The sequence below is a fragment of the Solea senegalensis genome, linkage group LG13, assembly GCF_019176455.1.
Source record: "Solea senegalensis isolate Sse05_10M linkage group LG13, IFAPA_SoseM_1, whole genome shotgun sequence".
Lineage (NCBI taxonomy): Eukaryota > Metazoa > Chordata > Actinopteri > Pleuronectiformes > Soleidae > Solea > Solea senegalensis.
Window position 1 is genome coordinate 13567316 of NC_058033.1, and position 22670 is coordinate 13589985.

At 39.0% G+C, this 22670-nt stretch overlaps 2 protein-coding genes across 2 annotated transcripts in view; one reads left to right on the forward strand and one right to left on the reverse strand.

Annotated features, from left to right (window-relative positions):
• Positions 1-732: 732 nt before the first annotated feature.
• Positions 733-9650, reverse strand: hpda (4-hydroxyphenylpyruvate dioxygenase a). Its single transcript, XM_044042840.1, has 14 exons — positions 9586-9650; positions 9364-9390; positions 9096-9158; positions 7273-7377; positions 7129-7171; positions 6974-7056; positions 6134-6223; positions 5939-6045; positions 4230-4307; positions 3839-4001; positions 3067-3138; positions 2812-2934; positions 2605-2721; positions 733-984 (listed from the first exon to the last, which is right to left on the reverse strand). Exons 1-14 carry the CDS (start codon positions 9586-9588, stop codon positions 871-873), a joined length of 1188 nt encoding a protein of 395 aa, XP_043898775.1. The 5' UTR covers positions 9589-9650; the 3' UTR covers positions 733-870.
• Positions 9651-16777: 7127 nt separating this feature from the next.
• mtmr4 (myotubularin related protein 4) overlaps positions 16778-22670 on the forward strand; it is a 39766-nt gene continuing 33873 nt past the window's right edge. The window contains exons 1-2 of the mRNA XM_044042839.1: positions 16778-16839; positions 18309-18405. Of these exons, the coding sequence (XP_043898774.1) occupies positions 16793-16839; positions 18309-18405 (144 nt within the window). The 5' untranslated portion in view covers positions 16778-16792. The remainder of the gene's footprint in view (positions 16840-18308; positions 18406-22670) is intronic.

A 22670-nucleotide genomic window follows, 5' to 3' on the forward strand; every position in this document is an offset into this window, starting at 1 on the left:
AGTTTTTATAATAAATCATAATTACTGTGCAGATATGCGAGTGATGGCAATGTACTTAAAGGTCCAGTGTGTAAGAGAAATATGAAACTTAGAAAATAACCCAAAATGAGTTGATATAATAATAGTTTACATATATGTATGTATATTTAGATCAGGATTTCACAGTGTCCCACAATGGACAAACTAAAAAAACTTTTTGAGTTTTAATAATAACTGCAGGCCTCCATAACCATGTTTCCACCAAGTGAAAAAATTTTTATAACCGACCCCAGCGGTTCCATAGTTTCATTCCCTTCCCTTGGAGTAAAATGGTACAGGGTGTAACGTCACTCCCTTGCGATCAGTGTAAATATCCCATGGACGTTGAGGCCAATGTTCGCAGTCTTTTCTCATGCAAAGCTTGACCTCTCGTTGAGACGTGTCCAATGTCGTCCATTGTTGTCTATGTTGCTGTCTGTTGTGTCGCGTTCAATGCCGTTGTTCGTTTTCGTTGCAGCCATCGATCTCAGCCTACATCGAAATAACGCAAGCCTGACCCAGAGCTTTACCATTCCAAACCGTACCTTACCATGATGGAAACGCAGCACTTCCGGTAAGATGTTGCTAAGTCTTACACACTGTACCTTTAACTAACTCTCACCAATAAATTGAATAAGCACATTTCCTAAATAATGTCGAACTATTCCTTTAAGATCTGAACCATGTTTCTCAATATTAGACATACCAAACAAATGAAAATGAGTTTGTTTATTTAGCTGTATGCAGTCTACTGACAGCTTCATGTCACATGTGGATGTTTTGCGCTGTATGATGTATGTTTGATATGAAATGTAGATGCATGTATGACAGTGTGATTGTGGTGCTGCAGGATCAGTATAAGTTTCTGGCCTGTCCCTCAGGTGTCAGCACAGTGAGGTTGCCTCGGGCTTCTTGGTCCTTCTCAATGGCCTCAAAGAGAGACTTGAAGTTTCCTGCTCCAAAGCCCTGGAGAGAGAACAGACAGGCACACGCAGATGGCTAATTACCCAGAGATCTACCTCCATCTGTGTCGTTTGTTATGGCTCTGGGGATCTTCTCCCCACGTCTTCTGTTTTGGGTGCTCAACACTTTGATGTTGGAGCACAAACGGCAGATAAATATATTCACTGGGCTCAAACCTCCACTCGGCTCTGACAGCAGAGCTGCAGCCGGTGTCAGCTTGCAAATGAATCATGTAAATATTTTCATAGACTGTGAAAAGATCAAGTGTTGGTGGTTTTTCTCAGAGAGATTCTTTTGCTGTGGTCCGGATTCAGTTTCTCACTTTCATGCATTGTATCCACATCTGGAGACTTTCTTTCTGGAGAGTGACATGATGTGCGTGTTCTGACAAGTCGAATTGGTGCCGGGTGTTAGAAATGAAGTGCCACAGGGTGCAACACAATCCAAAGATCCCCCCCCTCACTGAGAAGCCTTTTAATCTGTATGTGTGATAGATTTACTGAGCTTTTACAAGTGGCCTGCTGTTGTAATGTTCACACTGGGTGGGAGCTTTTCTAAACAGGTGTTCAGGTGGCTCTGCCTCGGCCATTTAAACACACCTCAGGCCTGAAAATCCCATCAGTGCAGCACTGAAAATAAGACATAAATGCAAAAAGCTTTCTCTAAGATTTCCAGCTAACTGTCTAACTCAGCAGTGGCGTGCACACACATTTGGAAGGGCAGGAGTGAAAATTAAAGGACACCCACTGCACACCGGTGGGGCAGGCGCCACAAGTACGCTTAAGGCAGGCATGTCCAAAGTGTGACTTGGGCCAAAGAATTTCATTCCACACATTATTGTTTAGGGTCACACGGTGATGTAGTGGTTAGCACTCTCGCCTTGCAGCGAGAAGACCCGGGTTTGAGCCCCGGTTGGAACAAGGGCCTTTCTGCATGGAGTTTGCATGTTCTCCCCGTGTGTGCGTGGGTTCTCTCCGGGTACTCCGGCTTCCTCCCACAGTCCAAAAACATGCAATGTGGGGATTAGGTAAATTGGACACTCTAAATTGACCGTAGGAGTGAGTGTGAGAGTGAATGGTTGTTTGTCTCTATCTGTGTGTGGCCCTGGATGGACTGGCGAACTGTCCAGGGTGTACCCCGCCTATCGCCCGATGTAGCTGAGATTGGCACAGCACCCCCTGCGACCCTCTGGTGGAGGATAAAGCGGTTAGATGATGACTGACTGACTGACTGACATTATTGTTTAATTAAGCAAGTGGAGGTTGCTTTTTGTGGTATTGTTTGTCACCTTTTAAAGTGCTGTGTCTTTGAAATGCTCCAAGAAATTATTTTTTACCTGATGCAAGAAGCAGCTGGCTCCCCCATCCTGTTTTTACCACTTGAGAGGGAACTTTAGGGCAATGCCCAAAGTGTGGGCCGTGAAATTTACCTGCACTGATTTGTTGTATCCCCATGTTCACATGAAAACAATAATATATGTGTGAATTATTGATCCTAGTCTTGTGTTTTAATGAGAGTTGTGATTTAAGCTTTTGGTGGTGGACCTCAGCGGATTTTCAGATTTCAGAAGGTGGGCTCCGACACTCTTAAGTTTAGGAATGGTTGGCCTAACTGGTCACTTACAAAGTGGTTGTTCCGCTGAATGACCTCCAGGAAAAGGGTTGGTCTGTCCTGCACAGGTTTAGTGAAGATTTGCAGGAGATATCCCTTGTCATCGAAGTCAACTAAAATTTTCAGTTGCTTAAAAAAGAGAAACACAGATTGTCTCTGAGAGATTCGTACACAACACAAAAACTGCAGTAGATAACATCGGTTTTGACATTGTCTCACCTGTATACGGTCTAGGTCCTCCACCACCTTGATCTTGGCTTTGCTGAGATTGGCCCGTAGGGTTTCGTAGTACCTGTCAGGTGCTGCAAGGAACTCTACCCCTCGGGCTCGCAGGTTCACTACCTGTTTTAAGATGAAAACACAAGAAGAAGAAGAAAGTGAGACGAAAGCTTGTCTTTACTTGGTGATTTAAGGAGGCAAAGGTGTAAAGATAAATCTGAAGTCTGAGGATAATAAAAAAAAAGGGAGACTCACACTCTGGATAATGTTGGATGTGTTGAGTGCGATGTGTTGAACACCTGCTCCACCGTTATAGTCCACATATTCCTGTGCAAAAGGAGACGTACAACATAAAGTGCAGTGAGGCTGAAGTAACAAAGGACTGGTACTTTTTTCTGGTACTTGTATTTACTTTTTAGGCTACCTTTTACTTTTACTGCCTACATGGTCCGTAAAATGTCAGAAAAGGTATGAAATAATATGTTGATAGTGTCAATCCAACCTGGAAATGATGATGTTCTCTAATGTCTTGTTTTGTCCACAAAGCAAATATCAGTTTTAATGATTTTGTTGTTATATGGAGCAAAAAACAGAACATAATCACATTTCAGAAGCTGAAAAAATGCCAAGCTTGTTATAATAATTGAAAAAAACTCAGGTTGACAATTTAGTAATCGATTAATAATAGATTAATAAAATAATTGGTGCAGCGCTAGTTATGATTCAAGGAAGAAATTAGTTGAATCTGTTCATGATATAGATATAGATTTGAGTTTTTTTTGTAAATAACCCTAAAAATGGCAGTACTGTTTAAAAAAAACTAAACATCATATTGGTCTGTGTTAGTGTGTAATTTAGTTGAAATCCAGACAAAGACCTGTATTTGAAGCATGAAAAACGTACTCATTATTTCTTATTTCTTCGCATGTTAAACCACTGAAGGACATTTTACAAAACTGTGAAACAAGTGCCAAAGCGAATCACTCTTTAGGTGCAGCTTGAGTAAAAAAATTAGCTGACATCACACCTGGATTTGTGATATCTTCTTCCCCATGGCAGGTTCATTGATGGGCATCTTGATGGTCTCTTCATAGTTTGTGACCACGATGGACCTCAGTGAGCTGAACTCTGTGTGGATCTGCTTGTCATCTATGGACCAGAACCGGTGGAACAGCAAACACTTCAGGTACCTGTAATTTTTGGAGAAACACCAGAGAACAAGGTAAATGAGGATTATTTGTTCCTCTTGCAGACCTGCTGACTTGTGTGGTTGTGCAGGAGCTATAGCGTTTTAATATCTGCTCTAACATTTCACCCTGCGACAGAGGTGGAGTGTTTACTTGTCCTTTGGTCCTGTGTGTGTGTGTGTCCACTGTGTCCATCCAGTGTGTGTACGTGCACTCAGTCAGGAATCTTACCAGTCTGAAATTGGCAACATTTGGTCATCTGGCTGGTTTCCCACAATGTGATCGATGAACTTCAAACCTGTGGGTGGACTATACAGAAGAGTAGAGAAAAAAAGTGGAGAGACAAATTCAGAGTCCCTGCTTCATACTGGTATGTGTTTTATGTACATATTTATCTGCCAAAAAAAATTATCTAAAAAAAAAAAAAAAGAAATAGGATTAAGTCAATGTTCAGGGACTGGTTTTACTTTGTAGACATCTGCTGTCAAGGAAAAACAAATTTAAAAGAGCCACCCTGCTCCACCGTGGAGTAGCCAGTGCTTGACTAGTATTGATACAAATTAATAATTAGTGATGATGATAATAATAATAATAATAATAATAATAATAATAACAATAATGATGATAATAATGTTAATTCCACCAAAGCAGTGTCACTCTTGTTACAGTAAAATCTAGTATTAATTTGCTCTTTCATATTCAAAGGGAATATTAATGAATGTTAATTGACTTTGGTTTATTCAGATATTTAAAAATATCTGAAGATATCTTGATTTCTTTAATATGTTAACAACCAAGTAAAATCACTTTCTGGAAACAATATTTGCTCAACAACTGTTCTTTTATTTAGTTTAAAATAATGAATATCTAAAGGCATATGAATCTCTTGATCGAAATTACCAGACTTTAAGAGTAATTTAACAGCACATCAGGATCTGACTGAGTTTAGGACAAGTCGATACATTTTGGAGGAATTATAGTTAAGCAGCAGGCTTCCGCCCTGTCTCTATTCTTTTTCATCTTCTTTTAAGGCCCAACCTGCAAAGTCAGTCATTGTGCCACCTAATGGCAACAGGAAGTATGTCTTCAATAATAAGCATTGCTTCATTTACATCAGGAATCTAGCAAGTTACTGAGCCCCTCTGGTGACATAGGTGAAAAAAATATTAATGCGTGGCCATGCGTTACTATCTCGTTCCCACAAATTAGTAATGAGAATGAGATAGTAACGCTTGGCCAACGTTATAAATTAATATTTAATGCTTTAATATTAGTACTTACGTGAGTACTTACGTAAAATACTACGGAAATTGCACAGGTTTTTTTGTAATTGTGAATGATTTGGCTTGCCATAATAAGTATCTTGTTACCACACGCTACTACGGCGTGGTAACAAGATAGTAACGCGTGGCCACACATTAATATTTTCTCATCTATGTCACCAGATGAGCTCTGTAGCAAGTAGATTTGGCCTTGGGCTAATATTTTTCTAAGCAATTGAATAAACATTATATCTTCATAAGGCAAAAAAAATACGGCAAAAAAATCTAAACTGTTCAATATTGTACAAAAATCCTAAATTTAACAGATGTATTGGTTTAAAAAAGTTACTTGAATATGCCACAGACTGTTGAGTGTTTTAAAACTGCACTTTGACTCTTTTTTTTTTTTTTTTACAGAATAAAGGCTCTAAATTCTGAAGAAAATTTTTGTGAAGAAAAGCAATTTAAACAATTTAAAAAAAACATCTACTACTACTTCATATTAAGGCTGGCAACTGATTTGCTTGAAGCTTTCAGGGTGTTGTTTACTTTTGAAAAAATTGTACAATACATAGCATTGCTTTTACTGAAGCTCCTTTTAGATGAAAGAAAATAAAAATAATTTTTTAGTTTTTTGCATGAAACAAAACAAACCATGTTGTTAGTGAGGAGACTCACAGTGTGGGTAACAGAGGATCCCTAAACAGAGGCTCTTTGTAGCTGGGCAGGAAAGCACCTTTGTATGGTCCCAGGTATTCGATGAGTGTGTGTGTTGTATCTCCATACTGAGGACAAAACATTGACACAACAATTACTCAATCTCCATGTGTGTATATACACGAGGCCCTCCGATGTGCGTCACTCCTCACGTACTGTCTGAACCACAGCATACTTGACCCTCCCGTGCTGATCCTGCTCCACCCATGGTTCCCTCACAATCACGGCTCCCCGCTCTTTGGCTGTCTGTCAGCAGAGAGGACATGGAGCTGGGATCAGTTTGGAAATGAAACAAGCATCGTACAGTACAGTACAACACTGTGTGCACTGCTCTTTGAAGCCCTCCAGTGGTTGAAGAAAGAATATATTGAACACTTTAAATGACAACAGAGATTATCCAAACGTCCAGTCTGACCCTGACTGAGCTGTCCCAAGGTTGCTCTTATTGTCACGACAGAAGCAAACATGCTGAGTTTTGTATGGCACTGATTTCAAAATTGAGTTTTTCAATTAAGTCACAAAGGAATATATGAATTTTTATATGAAGTATTGTAGTAAAATAAATTGTACCAGCTGCAACATTACATTTCAATGCAATTTATTCGGAACATGTCTTTATGAAATGTAACAAATTGTAATTGTGCTTTTGTACCCGTTAACTGTGATTTTTAAATGAGCTACTTTTTACTTTAACTTAAGTAGACTTAAGTAACATTTCCTGAAAGTATTAGTACTTTTATTTGAGTCTTTTAGAACTCTTTCCACCTCTGCTTTAAAGTTTTAAAACTGTATGTGTTATTGAATTTAGGTAAAAGACTGACCACTGGTTATGGTTAGAACCACTGAGTGTGTGACTTTGCAAACACATGAACTAAATAACTTTTGCGAAAGAAAAAAAACACACGCTGGACATGACTCTTGAATAACTGTCTGCTTCTTTTCCTGCCAGGTTTTGTCCTGTTAAAACAAGCTACAGGTTCTCAGAGTCAGCGTTACCTTGACTAAGAAGTCACAGTCTTCCACTTGGAAAGAGATGTCTTTGACGCTGTCTCCGTGCCTCGTTAAGTGTTCTCCCATCACTGAGAGGAAATGTAAACATCACAGTATGTTTATAGTCTTACATGTACGTTTACTGCTGAGGAAGAACTTGCCTTCATTTCCAGGATTTAGCGGAGACTCGAATACAAATATAATCTGTGAGGACAGAGAGAGAGAGAGAGATTCAGCTGTAAATTCAATCTTTAGCGAGTGTTTATGTCAGTAAGTATGTCCGTACATGATGTGCAGCTGCGTACCTTGTCCTGTCTGATGACATGAGACACTGTCTCTCGGCTGCCGGTCTCCAGACCCTTGTAGGCCAAAGCCTCAAAGCCCATTTTATCACAGTAGAATGAAGCTGCCTGCAAAGTGTCAAAGTTAACGTGAAGCGCATCCATTTCTCATGAACTTTAATCACAGTTTTTATGATTGAGTTTATGCATACAACAAAGCCTGGGTAAAACAGGAATAATATTAAAAGAAACAAAAAAACGTTCTGACATTTTTTTAACGACACATAGGATTAGGGTTTGAAAACTTATTGACGTGAAAATTAAAGAACTCTACCAATTTGTCACCATGAGTGACCAAGAGTATATCAGGATTTTGAAAAGACATTTGAGTCAGTATAGATGTTTCTGAATTCATCATAAAAAGGCTTCACCTGATTCACATGGAAAATAATGAATTACATTTACTTGTGTTACTGTAATTGATTAGGTTTTTTGTGTACTTCTGTAAAGTAATTCATAAAATTTGTAATTTTACTTTTAAGCATATTACTGAGTAAAAAAAGACGATCACACACCGGAAACTTTGGTAATGAATGACGGGACATTATGTATTTACATATTTTATTTTGTCAGCACAGAACTTTGGTTTTGCCTTTAATTAAAACCAGTTCATGTGAGATTTCTGTCCCCTTGTCCTTTTTGCATGACACAAGAAAAAAACCCAACCTTGTTCTAGTAACTAAGTAACTTTTACTCTTAGTACTATTTTAAACAAGCTACTTTTTTACTTTGATTTGAGTAAATGTTTAGACCAGTACTTGCATTTAAGTAAAATGTTATCAAATTAGTGGTACTTGAGTAGAATATTACAGTACCATTTCCACCTCTGCTAATTTCTTCCAGAACATTTTAAAATTTGCCTGATTTAATGTTGACCTCTGACCTCTTCATAGATCATTAAAATGATCAGCACTGTCAACTTTAACCTGACCAGTCCTGGCTGTCCTGGGTGTCCTGCAATCACCAAATCGTCCTGAGAAGCTGCAGGTATGAAAATACGTCTGAATTCTGCTATTTCACATTTAATATTATGTTAAAAACTATATTAACATCTCGCTGGAACAAACTACAACACTGTCTGAAACTGAAAAATCTGCTTTCATGGGAAACTTTTAAAATATTGGAGGCAGAAAAATAATATGGCTGTAGATGTAAATGCACTTTGTAGATTTTATTGTGATTATGTGATTATTTTATATCACACTCCATATATATTTTAAGTAGTTTATGTGTATTTTAAGTAGTTGCACTCATGCAAAAGACATGTTTAATCTCAATGATTTTTTATTCCTGGTTGAATAAAAGATATAATAATCATATCAAAGATGTGAGGATTATTTTCTAAATGTATAATCATATGCTGGTCAGAAATATCATTAAAGCTGCAGGGCTGAAGGTGAACTTTCCTTGTTTTGAACAAACAAACACCTCAAACTCTTCAATGTTTGACAAGGAAGGAATATGATAAATTCATAGTTTCTGCTTGAAACAACACTAACGCACGGTTCAGCTTTAAAATACAGACACTAATATCAAATCATTCTGGAGGGAAAAAGAAGATGGAAGTTCCAGAGGCTAAAAGTCTAAGATCTATAAATCCATGAAGAGAATAAATTATTATTTCTCTCATTAATAATCCAAAGCCTGTGTATGTTGCTCTAAAGATTTTTAATTTGTGTAAGTGCCATGTCATTGAATACATTTTATCTGGTGCTGCGATCATGACAAGGCCACAGATATCTAACAAGGTTTAACTTTTAATCCCATGTCAGTGTTTGCATACTGACCTGTTTGGCATTGCCGACCCAGAAAGTGATGTGATGAAACCTGACAAACTTTCCTCTTGCATGCTAAAAGATGGAAATACGGCAGAAAAAAAGAAATGCGTATATGTGAAAAAATAGTCATGAGATCATGACATGCATAGACATTTCGAGGAATCATTAATTCAGCAATTCTTCTGCAGAACAAACAACACTGTTACTCATTAAACTACCGTCACACGCTCAAAACGTCTGTCAGAAAACGATCATCACAGGCCATATTCAGTCTCACCTTTTCGCCTTTATCTGTGTAGCTTGTCTGAAAAGAAAGAAATCAAATTTAAAGTCATTAAAAACCAATCAGTAAGCGCGGCATTTAACCTACAGTCGATGGATCTCATATTTCTAACGCAACTTAATTATCCACAGAAAAGCCCATGGCCTCCTGTGAAAACATCTCACATCCCACACATCTGAGGACACCTGCTCCTCTGATAATCATGAGGTCTCTCACCATGCTGTGATTATAGATGAGCCACAGTCCAGAGGAAAAAGAGAGAGATGCAAATCAGTGTCTGGTCTGAGAGCGTGCAGATAAATACTGACCAGATGACCAGCTGTGATAGGTCCTTTGGTATCTACACCCACCTGAACCACCTCCAAGCCTCCTGCTGAAGAAGCTCCACAGAAGTGTTTTCTGTCTGTGCTCCAGTGTTTAATCAGTGTAACATTTAGGAGGGTTTGTTTTTTTTAGCAGAAATTCAACATAATGTTAGTTTAAGTGTATGATTTTTAAAAGCGGCATGAATGGACAAACCTGCCTTAAGAGAGTGAAAAGAGACATTTTTGTCCCTTCTCCACCCAAATAAAAAAACAATTTGACCCTTAAAATGAAGATAACATCATGTATAAAGTTTTTTTATACGTATATACCATATTTATAGAACTACAGTTTGTCACATTTATGAAATTTAAGACCAGCAAAAAGGAAACTGTTGACATTTCATTGTTGTTTATACCCAACTTATTATAAAGTGGAGAGAAAAAAGAACTACTTTGAAATGAAATAAAACAATATTTGGATTTTATGCCTGGCATAAATATGCGCATCCAAACTTCTGTACTTCTCCATGTACACATTCCTTCAATTAAGTGTTGGGAATGGCCTTCGTGGAGGTTTCACTGCATTTGACGTAGACATTGGATGTGACGCACAAAATATCAAAACACTTATATTTACGCCTTAAAAAAAGAATGAAAGGGTGTTTTTTCTTCAAAGCTACAAGGAGCCACTACAGAGGTGCTGAGGGGCCATGTGAGGCTCTAGAGCCGTAGATTGCAGACCCCTGGCATAATCCTACTCCACAAACTAAGAATGAATTCCCTTTTTTCTCGTATGCAAAGGCCACCGTGGTTCCCTGACAGGCTTGGGAAAGGGACAGGAGTTCTCCGTTAGCTACAGTCTCAACAGCTATGCTAGTAAAGCAAGGTGGCAGCAAACTCTAGGTTAAGGAATTTTCCCTAGTTCTCTGAAACATGAGCGAGGCAGTGAGATACTGAAATTTTTAACTTATTACATTATTTTGTAAAATACTAAATAAATGTATGATTAGTAGCAGTATTAGGAATAGTAGCAGAGTTTGAGGAGAACACAAATACAGATAATTCTGTCCTCCACTGGACAAGACTCATCCCTATGTGTCTGGTTCCTGGCATCCACCACTAGGGGGAGCACTGTGGTCTGATGAGCAGAAGTAGAAATAGCTGTAAGATCAGTATGTACAGACCCAGAACTTTAAAGCTGCTGATGAACTATAATTTTCCAGGTTGTTTTATTACGTATGATGCATTTATTTAAAAGGCTTTTAAGCTGAGGTTTGACATGAGGAATCACACGTTGAAAGAATAATTGAAATAAACAGGGTGTGCGTGCGTGTGTGCGTTTCATCAGCTTAATGTACTCAGTCAACCCCATTACAAAAACAAAAAACAGTCTGTTAACCTGATTTCAGGTCAGACAAACATTCACATTAGGGGTTTCATGTTTCACCTTCTTTGAATTGCAGGGGAAAAACGCCACAGGATGGAGGACAAACACGGGGGAGCAGTGTGAGCCGCTGTGTGGCAGCTGACTGGTATTGGAGAGCACATGAGGTCAGATGTAGGCTCTTGCGGACAAGGCAGATGAGCAAAAATAGTGTGTGCCCCCAGATACAGCAATGTAAACTACACAGTACGTACTGTATGTATCTATCTATGTATACATGTAGTTCACTGTCTGTGTGAGCGACTCAGGCAGATAGAAGATGTTGCAGTTGACGTATGTAAAAGTTCAAAATAATCAGCAATCAGATAGGGGATGCAGCTGTTTATTGCTGTATTGTCCTTTTCATTTATTATTATTATTACAAACAAATATATTGTCACATAAAAAAAACAACTTATCTTTTTGTTATTTGATTTTCGACAGTATTTGGCTTTTTGATGATGAAAGCAATTGTGGATTTGTCTTGGATTGAAAAGCTAATAAATTAATTGTGTTTTGTTTCAGACTGTGAGTTAAAAAAAAATAAGAATTTGAAAAAATGACCAGAGCTCGCTCAATAGAAGTATAAGGTGTGTTTGAGCCATTAAAACACATTTATAGGCTGACCTTTCAACTCTCTGACATTTTTATTGTCATACAACAAAACATATGAAACAAAAAGAGTGAACATTGTACAAATAAATGTATGGAAAATTGTATATAAATGTTTCAAATATAGTATAATATAAATATAGTAAATATAGTAATATCAGTTGTTGACTTCCAGAAATACATTTTCTCTTTCAACTTTTAAACATTCTGGGGGGATATTATGCACACATTGTCCTTTTGCTCTGACCTTTAAAAACCTAGCAATATCCATTTCCCTTTTTTAGCTTCTCTGTTTTATGTTTGTTTGAAAACTGAAACTTGTGTCTGTTTTTGTTGCCTGTCAATCACCACAGACTGACATACAACAGTCACGGCTACGTGCGGGTTCACAATACCGGGGCTTGTGTACGTGTGTGTCCGGTTTGTGCCGCGCTGTGATTTTCTATTGGTGCTCTTCGGCGGGTTGTTGTCTCGAGATTGGCTCGGTTGTGGGTGTGTACGCGACATTTGCTCGACGGTCGTGGTCGCCCATTGGCCTTCACTGATTCTATAACGCCATTGGTCGAAGGTGCTCGGTTTCCTCGATGACGATTGGTCAACGCTGTAGTCATCACACAGGAATGCGGAAGTCGTGTAGTCTACTGAGTCACCGTTGTGTCAGCTGATCCTTTCTGAGTGAGTAACTCGATCTAATGTTTTTTCAAATTTAGATAACTTGTCAGTAGTGTGTTGTGTGTGACATGTTCTCAGACTGACAGACGTGTGTTCGGTGTGTGTTCCCGGTGGCGTTTTTGTCGTTTTTCTGCTGGAAAGTGGGCGAATATTAAACACCAGTCTCTGGTAGTGGTGCTATCCGGGAGCTAGCATGATGCTAATATTCGCAAACAGTGGTCACACACGCAAACACACTTTCGGTTTGTGAGCCAGTCGCCCACCTATCACAGGACCAGTCTGTGTTTGCGGCTGTCATTCACTTTCACTTTCACCATAAACTTCTCCAGTGTGGTCACTAGTGATCACCTGTTGTGTTGTCAGGAGTCAAACAGCGCCTGTTGTTCACACCTTACAACAGTCAACTGTAGGCGGGGATGCTGGAAATGTGTTAATCGTCGTGGTCGGGTTTTCCCCTTTGTTTTGGTCAGAGGCAAATTACCTTTAATCACGTGCTGGATTGGAAATTTATTTTATAGTCTGAGAAAAGGAAGTGGTTAAATCTCCATTGACTGGGAATTTAGTGTGTGTTCCTGTTGAATGCTAATATCCACAGTTCATATTACACCCTCTAGAGTGATCTTTAAGTGATAGTGCAGTGTGGTTGTATGTAGCAACTTTGCCAAATGCAGCACCAGCACACTACATGTGTCAGACTGAAAAGCAGTTTGAGACATGGATACTCGCTGTCATAGAAAACATATCTGCCAGTGAGGAAACAAGGAAGAACACCTGCTTAAATGTTTAGTGCGTAAGAAGGGTTTCATTTCTTTAAAACACTTGGGCAAGGGGCCTTGCATCATGGAGGCTGCCATATTGATCCGCCACGTTACTACCATGTTAGCAACCCAAACATGCATTTCTAATGTTAAAGCGAAAGCTGACTATGCAAGCGTAGGCATATGGTCTTACCCACATACATTTGATGCATAAACCAATGAAGAAAAGGAGGAGATGGCAGAGCTAGTATGAGATTAGAGAAGGTAATGAATGTGTTTACATTCTTTCTGGTATGTAAAGGCCATTGTAGTTCCATGATATAGCTGATATAGGAGGATATCTGTTTTTTTTGCTCTTTCTCACTAATTCTTACACACTGCACCTTTAAGTCTACAGTATCTTAAGAGTATGCCAGCCACTTTATATCAATGTTAAACAGCCTTTTCATCTGAAAACTGAATTCCATGAACTGCTAACTCTCCAAAGCTGCCTTGTTTGGCTGCCATGTCTTCAAGTGTCTATGTCTCTGGCTGGTTCTTGATGAGAGATTGATGTGTTTAAGTTTATGGGAACATAGTGCTGGGCAGTATACCGGTTCATACTGCAAGACTGGTATATCAAAAACGGAACATGGCACAGCAAAACCCTGTTCAAGGGGTTACGATTTTCACTGCTGCACCACACTATCCATTAGCATGGATAGCTGACCCCTTACTCAATACGACACAGGACACACACGGACTCTCAACTCTCCCGCTCCCTCTTTCACTTGACCACTTGCACTGCAGCACAATATCATGCTGTACATCGTGAAACCATTGAAATTTTGAAAAACATTATGATATTTTTTTTTCCGCACATTCCTACCTCTTACTAATACTGACAGTCCACATGCTGGGTTCCTTGGGCAAGACACTAAACTCCATATTGCCGCTGATGGTTGTGCTGGCAGAGTGTGAATACTGTGTGAAAACAAGCTGCATGTAGATGCACTGAGTTTGCAGATTGAAGACGAAGAAAAAAATGATAGTATACTAGTATAAAGTGCAGTGTGGTCGTCAAGACTAGAGACTTATGAATATGGAGCATTTAGCATTTAAAATTGAGAGCCGTTAACCTTTTTCATGAACACGTGTTATGTGCAGAACACAGCATTCACAACAACATTATCTGTGAAGACAAGATCTGACATGCTTAAGCATGCATAACAATACAATAGAGTAGGGTGTGGTATAGGTACCTAGTATTAATAGAATATTTTCTCTCAACTCATTTTAATACACTGAAACACACCTTATTGTGTGTGGAATTTCATTTTCGGTTTCCAGATGCTGTGGCCTTTGTTTTGTTTTTTTCTCAGTCATTTCCTATAAACCGGTGTCAGCTGCAAAGAAAATGTCACGGCACAGCTGTGATCAGTGTTTTGGATTAGAGTCTTGTTTTCTTCTTCTAGATTAAATGTCCCCAAATGGTGGAATTATAGCACATGTTGTCTTGTAATTTGCTGAAAGGGAGGCATAAATTATTGATTTTACTTTTAGACAAAGTTTAACGAAAGTTTTTTTGAAAACTTGGGTGGTTTTTAATAAAGTGCACTAATTGAACTTACGGTATTGAACTACACCAGAGCTCCACACAACTTTTGTGTACTGCAGTGTTACTTTTCTCCTCAGCCTAGAACTGCGGGCAATTCAGTTATAGAAGCACTTGTTAAATAAGCCGTCACAAATATATAAGCCAGTAAGATGGCTGGTTGCTAACTTATTCCACCCCCTAATGGCCACATCACCACCTAATGCAGCTTTAAAAGACAAGTGTGAAGGATTTAGTGGAGTGGCTTCACCTCACAGTTCCTCGGTATAGAAGATCTACAGTGGCTGTCAGGTGACAGAAAATGAAACCAGTCATCATTAGAGCCTGTGTTTGGTTTGTCCATTTTGTTGTCTGTAGAAACAAAGAGGTGCAACATGTTGGACTCTGTGGAAGATGACCTATTTAGATAGGCCCGGGCAATAAAACAATACCAGTAATTATCGTGAGATAATTTGATTCAGGGGCAATATAACAAGAGTTTTGCAGTGTGTAAACCTACAGTAGTTTCTTTATCTTTCACTCAGGAGGAAGTGAAAGATCAGGAGTTGTTTGTTACTGTATATGGAGTAAAGAAACTAGGCGATATTTACATTGAAGTTACAGAGAAAGTAATTTTTTTTCTGTGTATAAAATGCTATTTGAATATTACACAGGACAATTTTTGGCAGTCAAGTGATAGAAAAAGTACCTTGACAACAGTGGCATGTGGCCCATAAACCAAGAGTTTGAGACCTCTGATCCACAAATTGTTGTGTGCAGGAGAGTGGCTTCGAGATACATTGATGAAAGCTCTTAATTGTAATAGATGCACCTCATATTATTAAGAATTTTTTTGTCATCAAATTATCTACCTACAAAAATCATAGGGCTTGTTTTAATTATTAAAGAAACACTCAGATTGGTTATCAGAATAGTGATGATTTGTGATTGAGTAAGTGATTAATAATAGATTAATCAGTGTAACCCTAATTAGATGTAAGCCTTAAAGTATACAGTTTAATAGATGTAGAGTTTAATGAGACCAGAAATGTGTTCTGTGGGGCAAATCTGACCTGGTGTTTTGGCCACCCAAATCTAAAGAGATCATCCCTGAGTCCAAGAGAACATGTGTGCAAAATTTGAGTGGGTTCTCTTGAGACCTTATGACACATTCATTATAGTTCGTCTTTAGGTCAAGTGAAAGTTCGTGGCAAAATTTGAGAGAATTCCCTCATGGTATTCGTGAGATATTGTGTTTACAAGGCAAAAAAATATTTTTGACCTTGGCATGTGACTGTTGGCCACCAAAATGCAATCAGTTAATCCTTGAATCCAAGAGAATGTTTGTGCCAAATTTAAAAGGCTACCCTAACACATTCTTTAGACATGCCTGGTCACTGGAGACTTTTTAAAATGTTTAAAAGTCAATTCACTTCGTTCAATTTAATTGTCCCCCTCATAAATGTGTGTCTTTGCTGAATAAATGCTATTCAAAATACATTTGTGTTCCCTCACATCTAACTACATTCGTTTTTATAGTGCACTATTTTTGTTCAGATAAACTGTGGCGCTATTTTTGGTGACTCGTTGCTTTGAGAGTAACTTTGTTGTTGAGTTTTTTCATTAGACTGCTTAGCGATTAATGTCCCTCCTTTTGATTTAAAAAAAAAAAAAGAGTCATGAGTGGACAATGGTTGTAGGTACGTGAAATGACTGAGCCCTGTAGTATGGCCCCTTTCATTTTGAGAAGCCTGGCACTTGGACAGTGGGAGGGTGAAAGAGTAAGCAATAGAGACGGAGCCAGAGAGAGAGAGAGGGAGGGAGGGAGGTTTGTCATGCTCTGGTTTACAACTAGTATGTGTTTAGGAGACGACACTACCACTACTTTGAAATGCATTGCACTTTCGTTCAAGCTCAAAAAGTAGGGACACTTGGGCAGAAAGTGTGAATCAGCAATTGTTGGAGGTAAGTAAAGGCTTCATTAGAAATAATATATCATAAGTTTAGTTTTTTTTTTCTTTTTACAGAGCTGTGTGCAAAAGGGGGTGTGTCGGAAAACAAAACAAGTGGGGGAAGTGAGATGACAGCGGTGCACGGTGACAATTTTGAGCCCAGTTTTAAGTCCCTGTAAGGAACGTATTGCAGTAAAGTCTGACCTAAACACCAGGAAGTGAAGACTGTATGTTTAGTTTAACTGCATGTGTGAGTGTGTGTTACTGTATTTGTAGTAAACCTTAACCGAGTCCACCACTCCCTCCTGACAGAGCTTGTACATGCACAGGAAGGCAGCTCACTAAATTTACATGATTCAAAATCAAGTGTTTGCTTTCATGCTTAGTGTTTCATTGTCTAACTGTTGACTTTTAATACGTGCACTGCAGCCACAGTGTGAATGCATTGTTCGATTCAGACGTCCTGGACTAGAACGAATCTCGGAAATCATTCATGTCGTTTTGTCACAAGAGCAGGAGCCGCCTCACAACTTGTTTTGGAGTTTGCGCATGTGTTTTTCATTGATGCTTTTTCATTTTGCATTTATCTGTTTGGCTCCTGATAAAGTGTTGAGGAATGTCGAGTTTGCATTTCTCATAGATCAGTGTCTGCCATCGGGTCAGGTCAGCCGACGTGCTCCCAAGGTTTTCAGCACGACAACAAAGATAATGCTTGTGTCTGCACGTCTCTCTGCAGCTTGCATGCGTGGAGTGTGTTTATGTTGACGTGACCTCATATGTGGAGAGTACTTCTTGTTCCAGACAGCCACTTTCACCGTCCCTCTAGATCTATTAAAATGAACAGGATAGTGACTCACAATTAATCGAAAAGGAAGTGGCAAATCACAAAGGCGGTAATTTAAGCGTTCCATTTTGGATTGCGCTCCAGTATTTCTGTGCCAATTTAAAAAAGTAATACTCGCTTATTGGAAACAGTTCAAGATCTTTTAAAGGTATAGTGTGCAAGAATGAATGACATCTCAGGGTGAGACTACAGATTTTAATGAACAAAGGACTGCTCAGCTCACACATCCCTTCCCCAGGTGTGTCAGGAAACTATAGTGGCCTTCACATTCCACAACAGATGTTGTTGATCTTTGTTTGCGTAGTAAAGATTCTGCTTCAGTACATGAAACTTGCACTCTTGAAGCAAGGCTCTAGAACACATATAACATATTTTCTAAGGCTATGAAAACCACTTTTATTCTAAAGCGATTATACAGTAGATATTTATGGCTAGTATACTCAGTGTAAAGGTAACACACGTTTAAATTAGTTCATATTTTGCGGGGATCTGATGTAGTAATGCTCCATTTTGTTTTTAAATCTAAAACACACTATACCTTAGGCTTGACTTTAAAAAAGAAAGTATATCCCAAGTCAAATCACATTAATCTCAGTTAGTCATTTTCCTCAAATCATTCAGCCCAACTCTTAGTGCCTTCAGCAATTAGACATTTTACGATTTTAGTGCCAACGTTCATTGTGCATGCTGTACTTTACACCAAGGAGGTTTGAAACCCTGCCACGTTACGCAATCACTCACACTCCCCATACCAGCCACCCACACACATGTCTGAAGGTCCTGTGTTTTTATGTTGGCAGGAGCCATAGCTGGCACAGCAGAGCCCAGCAGACGGCAGGAGAGGGAGGGACCTGCAGAGGAGCGCCTGGATCTACGGCAGTACTGGCTGGCAGCATGGTGAGCCAATCACACTATCGGGGTGGAGACTTGTACCAGTATGTGTGTATAAAACCCTGCTGTAAAATTATGGTCCATATTAAACTGGTTACTGAGGACGAAACAGCAAGTTGGGACGTTGCGACTTACTCACACAGGAAATGGCAGAAGAGTGTTACCAGGCCTGAAGCAGCAGTTGTTGCAACATGTTCTTCAATTTCTTCATTTACTACTTCCTGTAATCTAACAAATAAATCCCATATGCATGTTTGTATATGTTTATTCAATATGACCCTTTATGTCAGTAATCATCCAATCCACTGTACCACTGGTGGTACACAAGCTTCCTCTTATGGCACTTGGGTGAAAATCAGAAATACTGTTCTGCTGTTTATATCAATGTATGTGATCGGAGTGGAGCTGAGGAACTTTGAGAGCGTAGAAAAGGAAACAAATAAAACAATTATTATAAAATAGATAGTTATAATTAGAGTCTCCTTGTCCCTCGCTCCATCTTCATCAAATTTCGCTGTGTATGCGAGGAGGAAGAGAAAGATGATGAAAGAGTAAATGATCTTATTGGGAAAAGATTTGCCTCCTGTGAAAAGTCTGTCGCTGACTTTGCTCGCTCTATTTACGCCACTGTATTTTAACGTTGGTCGATAATGGTGCTACTTTGAGAGCTCAATATTTTCTTAGGTGGTACTTGAGACCCACTGGTCTAAATGAACACACTACAGGGTTTTAGTTTTCACTTCATTTTTTTTACACCAAAAATTTCTGATTGACTCAGCACCCTCTTTGGTTTTGGAAGTTTGTTGCCTTTTAGTGTGTGTCTCACACAAATTCAGCTTCACTTGCTAAGTGTTCTGTGATATTGTTTGTTAATCACATTTCCATACATGCTGGTTAAATGCAGACACAATAATATTGTTTAATAGATCAAGGTAAGCGGTGTTAAATGTGATCAATGACAACAGTGCCTGCCCAGCGTTTTACTTACTGCTAAGAGACAAGACCCTTGGGGGTTCAGTGAGCCATTCCTGCTGGATGTTCCTGGTGCATGTTGGGACGTGTCGTGGGTTCTTTTGGGATTGGTGGATATGCAAATACATACATCGACATAGCTGTCTTGAAACAGGGATTTGAGGAATAGTTTATTTATTTAATTTATTAGCATCTCCCTACAATCCATGTTTTAGGAGGTTTACAGCTTATCTCAAGAAGTGTTCTGTAACAGGAACAGATGTTACATGTCTGATATAGCGTGTATCTAGTACTGCTCTCTGTTGTTTGGTTGTTGGGTGGTGAAAGTGTTGAGTAATCACCTCCTTGACCTCGAATTCCAACATTAGGTATTTGATAGAGATCCGTCCTGATTGCCCTCTAGTGGATACTAATGACTATTTAACTTTTTGTGGCAAAACAAAGATTATATGCAGTATATGTCTGAATAAATGTACTAACGCAAGTTGCTACATGTACATTTCTCTTTTCTGAGGAATCTAGATGTTTGTGTAGGAATGCTGGGTCTTGCATTTCTCTCAATATGTGACAAGCATGTGGTTTATTGCTGACAAAGATTATTTATATTTCACAGATTCACTAAAAATCATGAGCAATGACTATATATATATATACATATATATATATACACACACACACACACACACTGTATAGGTCACATACGCTTGATTCAAGTTCATTTGTTCGCCTTTTCTCCAAACTTGAGAGATGGGAATCCACCACAACTTCCCCTTGAAACTAACAAGGTTTTATGGGACATAAATAGGAAGTGTAACTAGAGGAGGTGTGTCCCAGGGTTCTAGTCAGCTGGGTCCACAGAATGCCACCATGGCTGCATGCCCAGCTCTTAGCCTTTTTGTAGGACACTGTTGAGCTCTGAGCCTAATTAATAGCAAAGCTGATCAACAAATAATGTGTCCACTGAGGCATGTATAGTACGAAAGTAAGGCTTCACTAGTTCTGCGCTGAAGTACACCCCCACTTTATATAGTGAGTCATTGAGTGTGGTTAGATGGTTGGCCTGTTGCACATGTGACACACTCGCAGAAGATCAGCAAAACCCATGGAAATTAAGGGATAGTTCTGGTCTTTTGAAGTCTGGATGAATGAGGTAGTGACACATGGTGCTGAATGTACTTTGTGCCCAAGCTTGAAACCAGCCTCAGACACAGGCACGGTCTCACTGAAGACATTGTTGCCAAGCCTGCTTAAGTGTATGATATCTAAAGAATACAACATGAATCTTAAGGCAGCAGTGATGGAAAATGGCAGATTTTGTTGCAGGGAATGAATGGTTTATAAACTTTAGTTTCTAGGCGTAGGCTGTCTAACGTGGAGATAACGTGACAAATATATTCTTAAGTTATTATTATTATCAGTAGCAAAAATCTGTTTTTTCTTGTTTTTTTTGTTGAGAGTGAGCCTCTGTGTCTCAACCTGGACCTGAACTTTGTCTTCATGTTAATGTTGGATTAACAAACACATTTTTTCAGGGTTTGTGTCACATGAATTGGTGTGATGCTCTACTTTTTGGTCCTTGTGATGCTGCTCTGATCTGCAGCAACAGAAATAATACTCGTACCTGTCCCCAGCTGAGCTGCCGTTCGTCTAAGGGTAATTGTAATGCAATTGCTGCTGCAGTTAGTTCCACAGGTAACGTGATCCTTTCAATCCAGTCTTGTAAGGTAGTGTTTTGTTGTTTCCCAGCCTCCAGCTCTTTTTTTTTATGCTGAAACAAAACAACAAGTATTGAGTTCATACCCTTGTCCACTTGTGCAGCAATATTGTTAGTGGGATAATGTGAGTATGGAAACGAGGACAAAAGGGTTGTTTTACCCTGCCCTTAGTACCCACAGTGCACTGTAATACTATCTTGTGTAGGGATCCTCTGAAGAGAAGAGAGTAATGCCATGAACTGCCCCATATGATGTCACCTGTGTGTGTGTGTGTGTGTGTGTGTGTGTGTGTGTGTGTGTGTGTGTGTGTGTGTGTGTGTGTGTGTGTGTGTGTGTGTGTGTGTGTGTGTGTGTGTGTGTGTGTGTGTGTGTGTGTGTGTGTGTGTGTGTGTGTGTGTGTGTGTGTGTGTGTTGGGATTATATTAAATATTGACTCGACACCAGATCCTGTCTGTGAGATAATATGCTGCAGACTGATTATGGTTTGTGTGAAAAAAGAAAAGCACACAAGCGTGTGCCTTTTTAATGCCTCATGTTTTGAGTCATAACCTACTTCTGTAGCTGCGTGTTAATGTGTAGTCTGCCACTCACTGTTGGTGACTCGATGCCCTCCTTTCCTAAAATAAAATATGAAACACATGAAGCTAAATCTAGTGCTCTCTTTTGCAGCTGGCTTGGGTGGAGACAGACAGGAGAAATTTAAAATAACACTATGCACCTTTTTTTTTAAAGGTCTTAAATTAACCATAACTTGAAAAAAGATACGCTACTGACTTGTAATAGATGTTACATTGGGACATTTGTTACTTAACTGTCTGAATTTTACACAGAGAGGTCAGTCAAACATCTGCTTCTATCTAAATTCCTATAAAATCCATGCCGTTTTAGTTTTTTATGAATGAAAATGTATTAAACGAAAAGTAAGGCTGCAACGATTAATCCATTATTAATCAATTACTAAATTTATCATCACCTATTTTGATAATCAATTAATCAGTTTGAATGTTGTTGTTTTTTTCAATAATTCATTCAAGCTGTCTGGTTTTTCAGCTTCTTAAATGTGAGTATTTTCTGCCTGATGACATTTGGGAACATCATCATTTCTGAGTTTGGTAAACACTGATTAACATTTTCTGACATTTTACGGACCAATCAAGTACTCATAATTGACAGATTCATTATTATGGAAATAATCGTTATTTGCCGCCCTACTGGAAAGTTATTTATAAACCTGACCTGATGTAGAAATGGAATGACAGAACTCAAAATTTCAGGTAGAGGATTACGCTGGGAATAAATGTCAAAACAGACGTGTTTTTCACAAAGATCATGCTCAGTTTAAAAAAAAAATGCTCTGGTAAACCTGAAGATGGGATGGAAGGGAGAGATGCTGAGCTTCTACGCAGAGCACAGGTCATGCCTAATGATTCTTAGTAAGGTTCTGCTTGATTTATGGAAGTGTGTTTTATAGCAGTAGATGCATGGGACCATTCGTTTGATGAGAGTGTCAACATAGTATGAGGACGATGATTTAAATCTTATCCCACCTGTTTAAATTCAAAAGATGGGGATAAGAGTAATTCA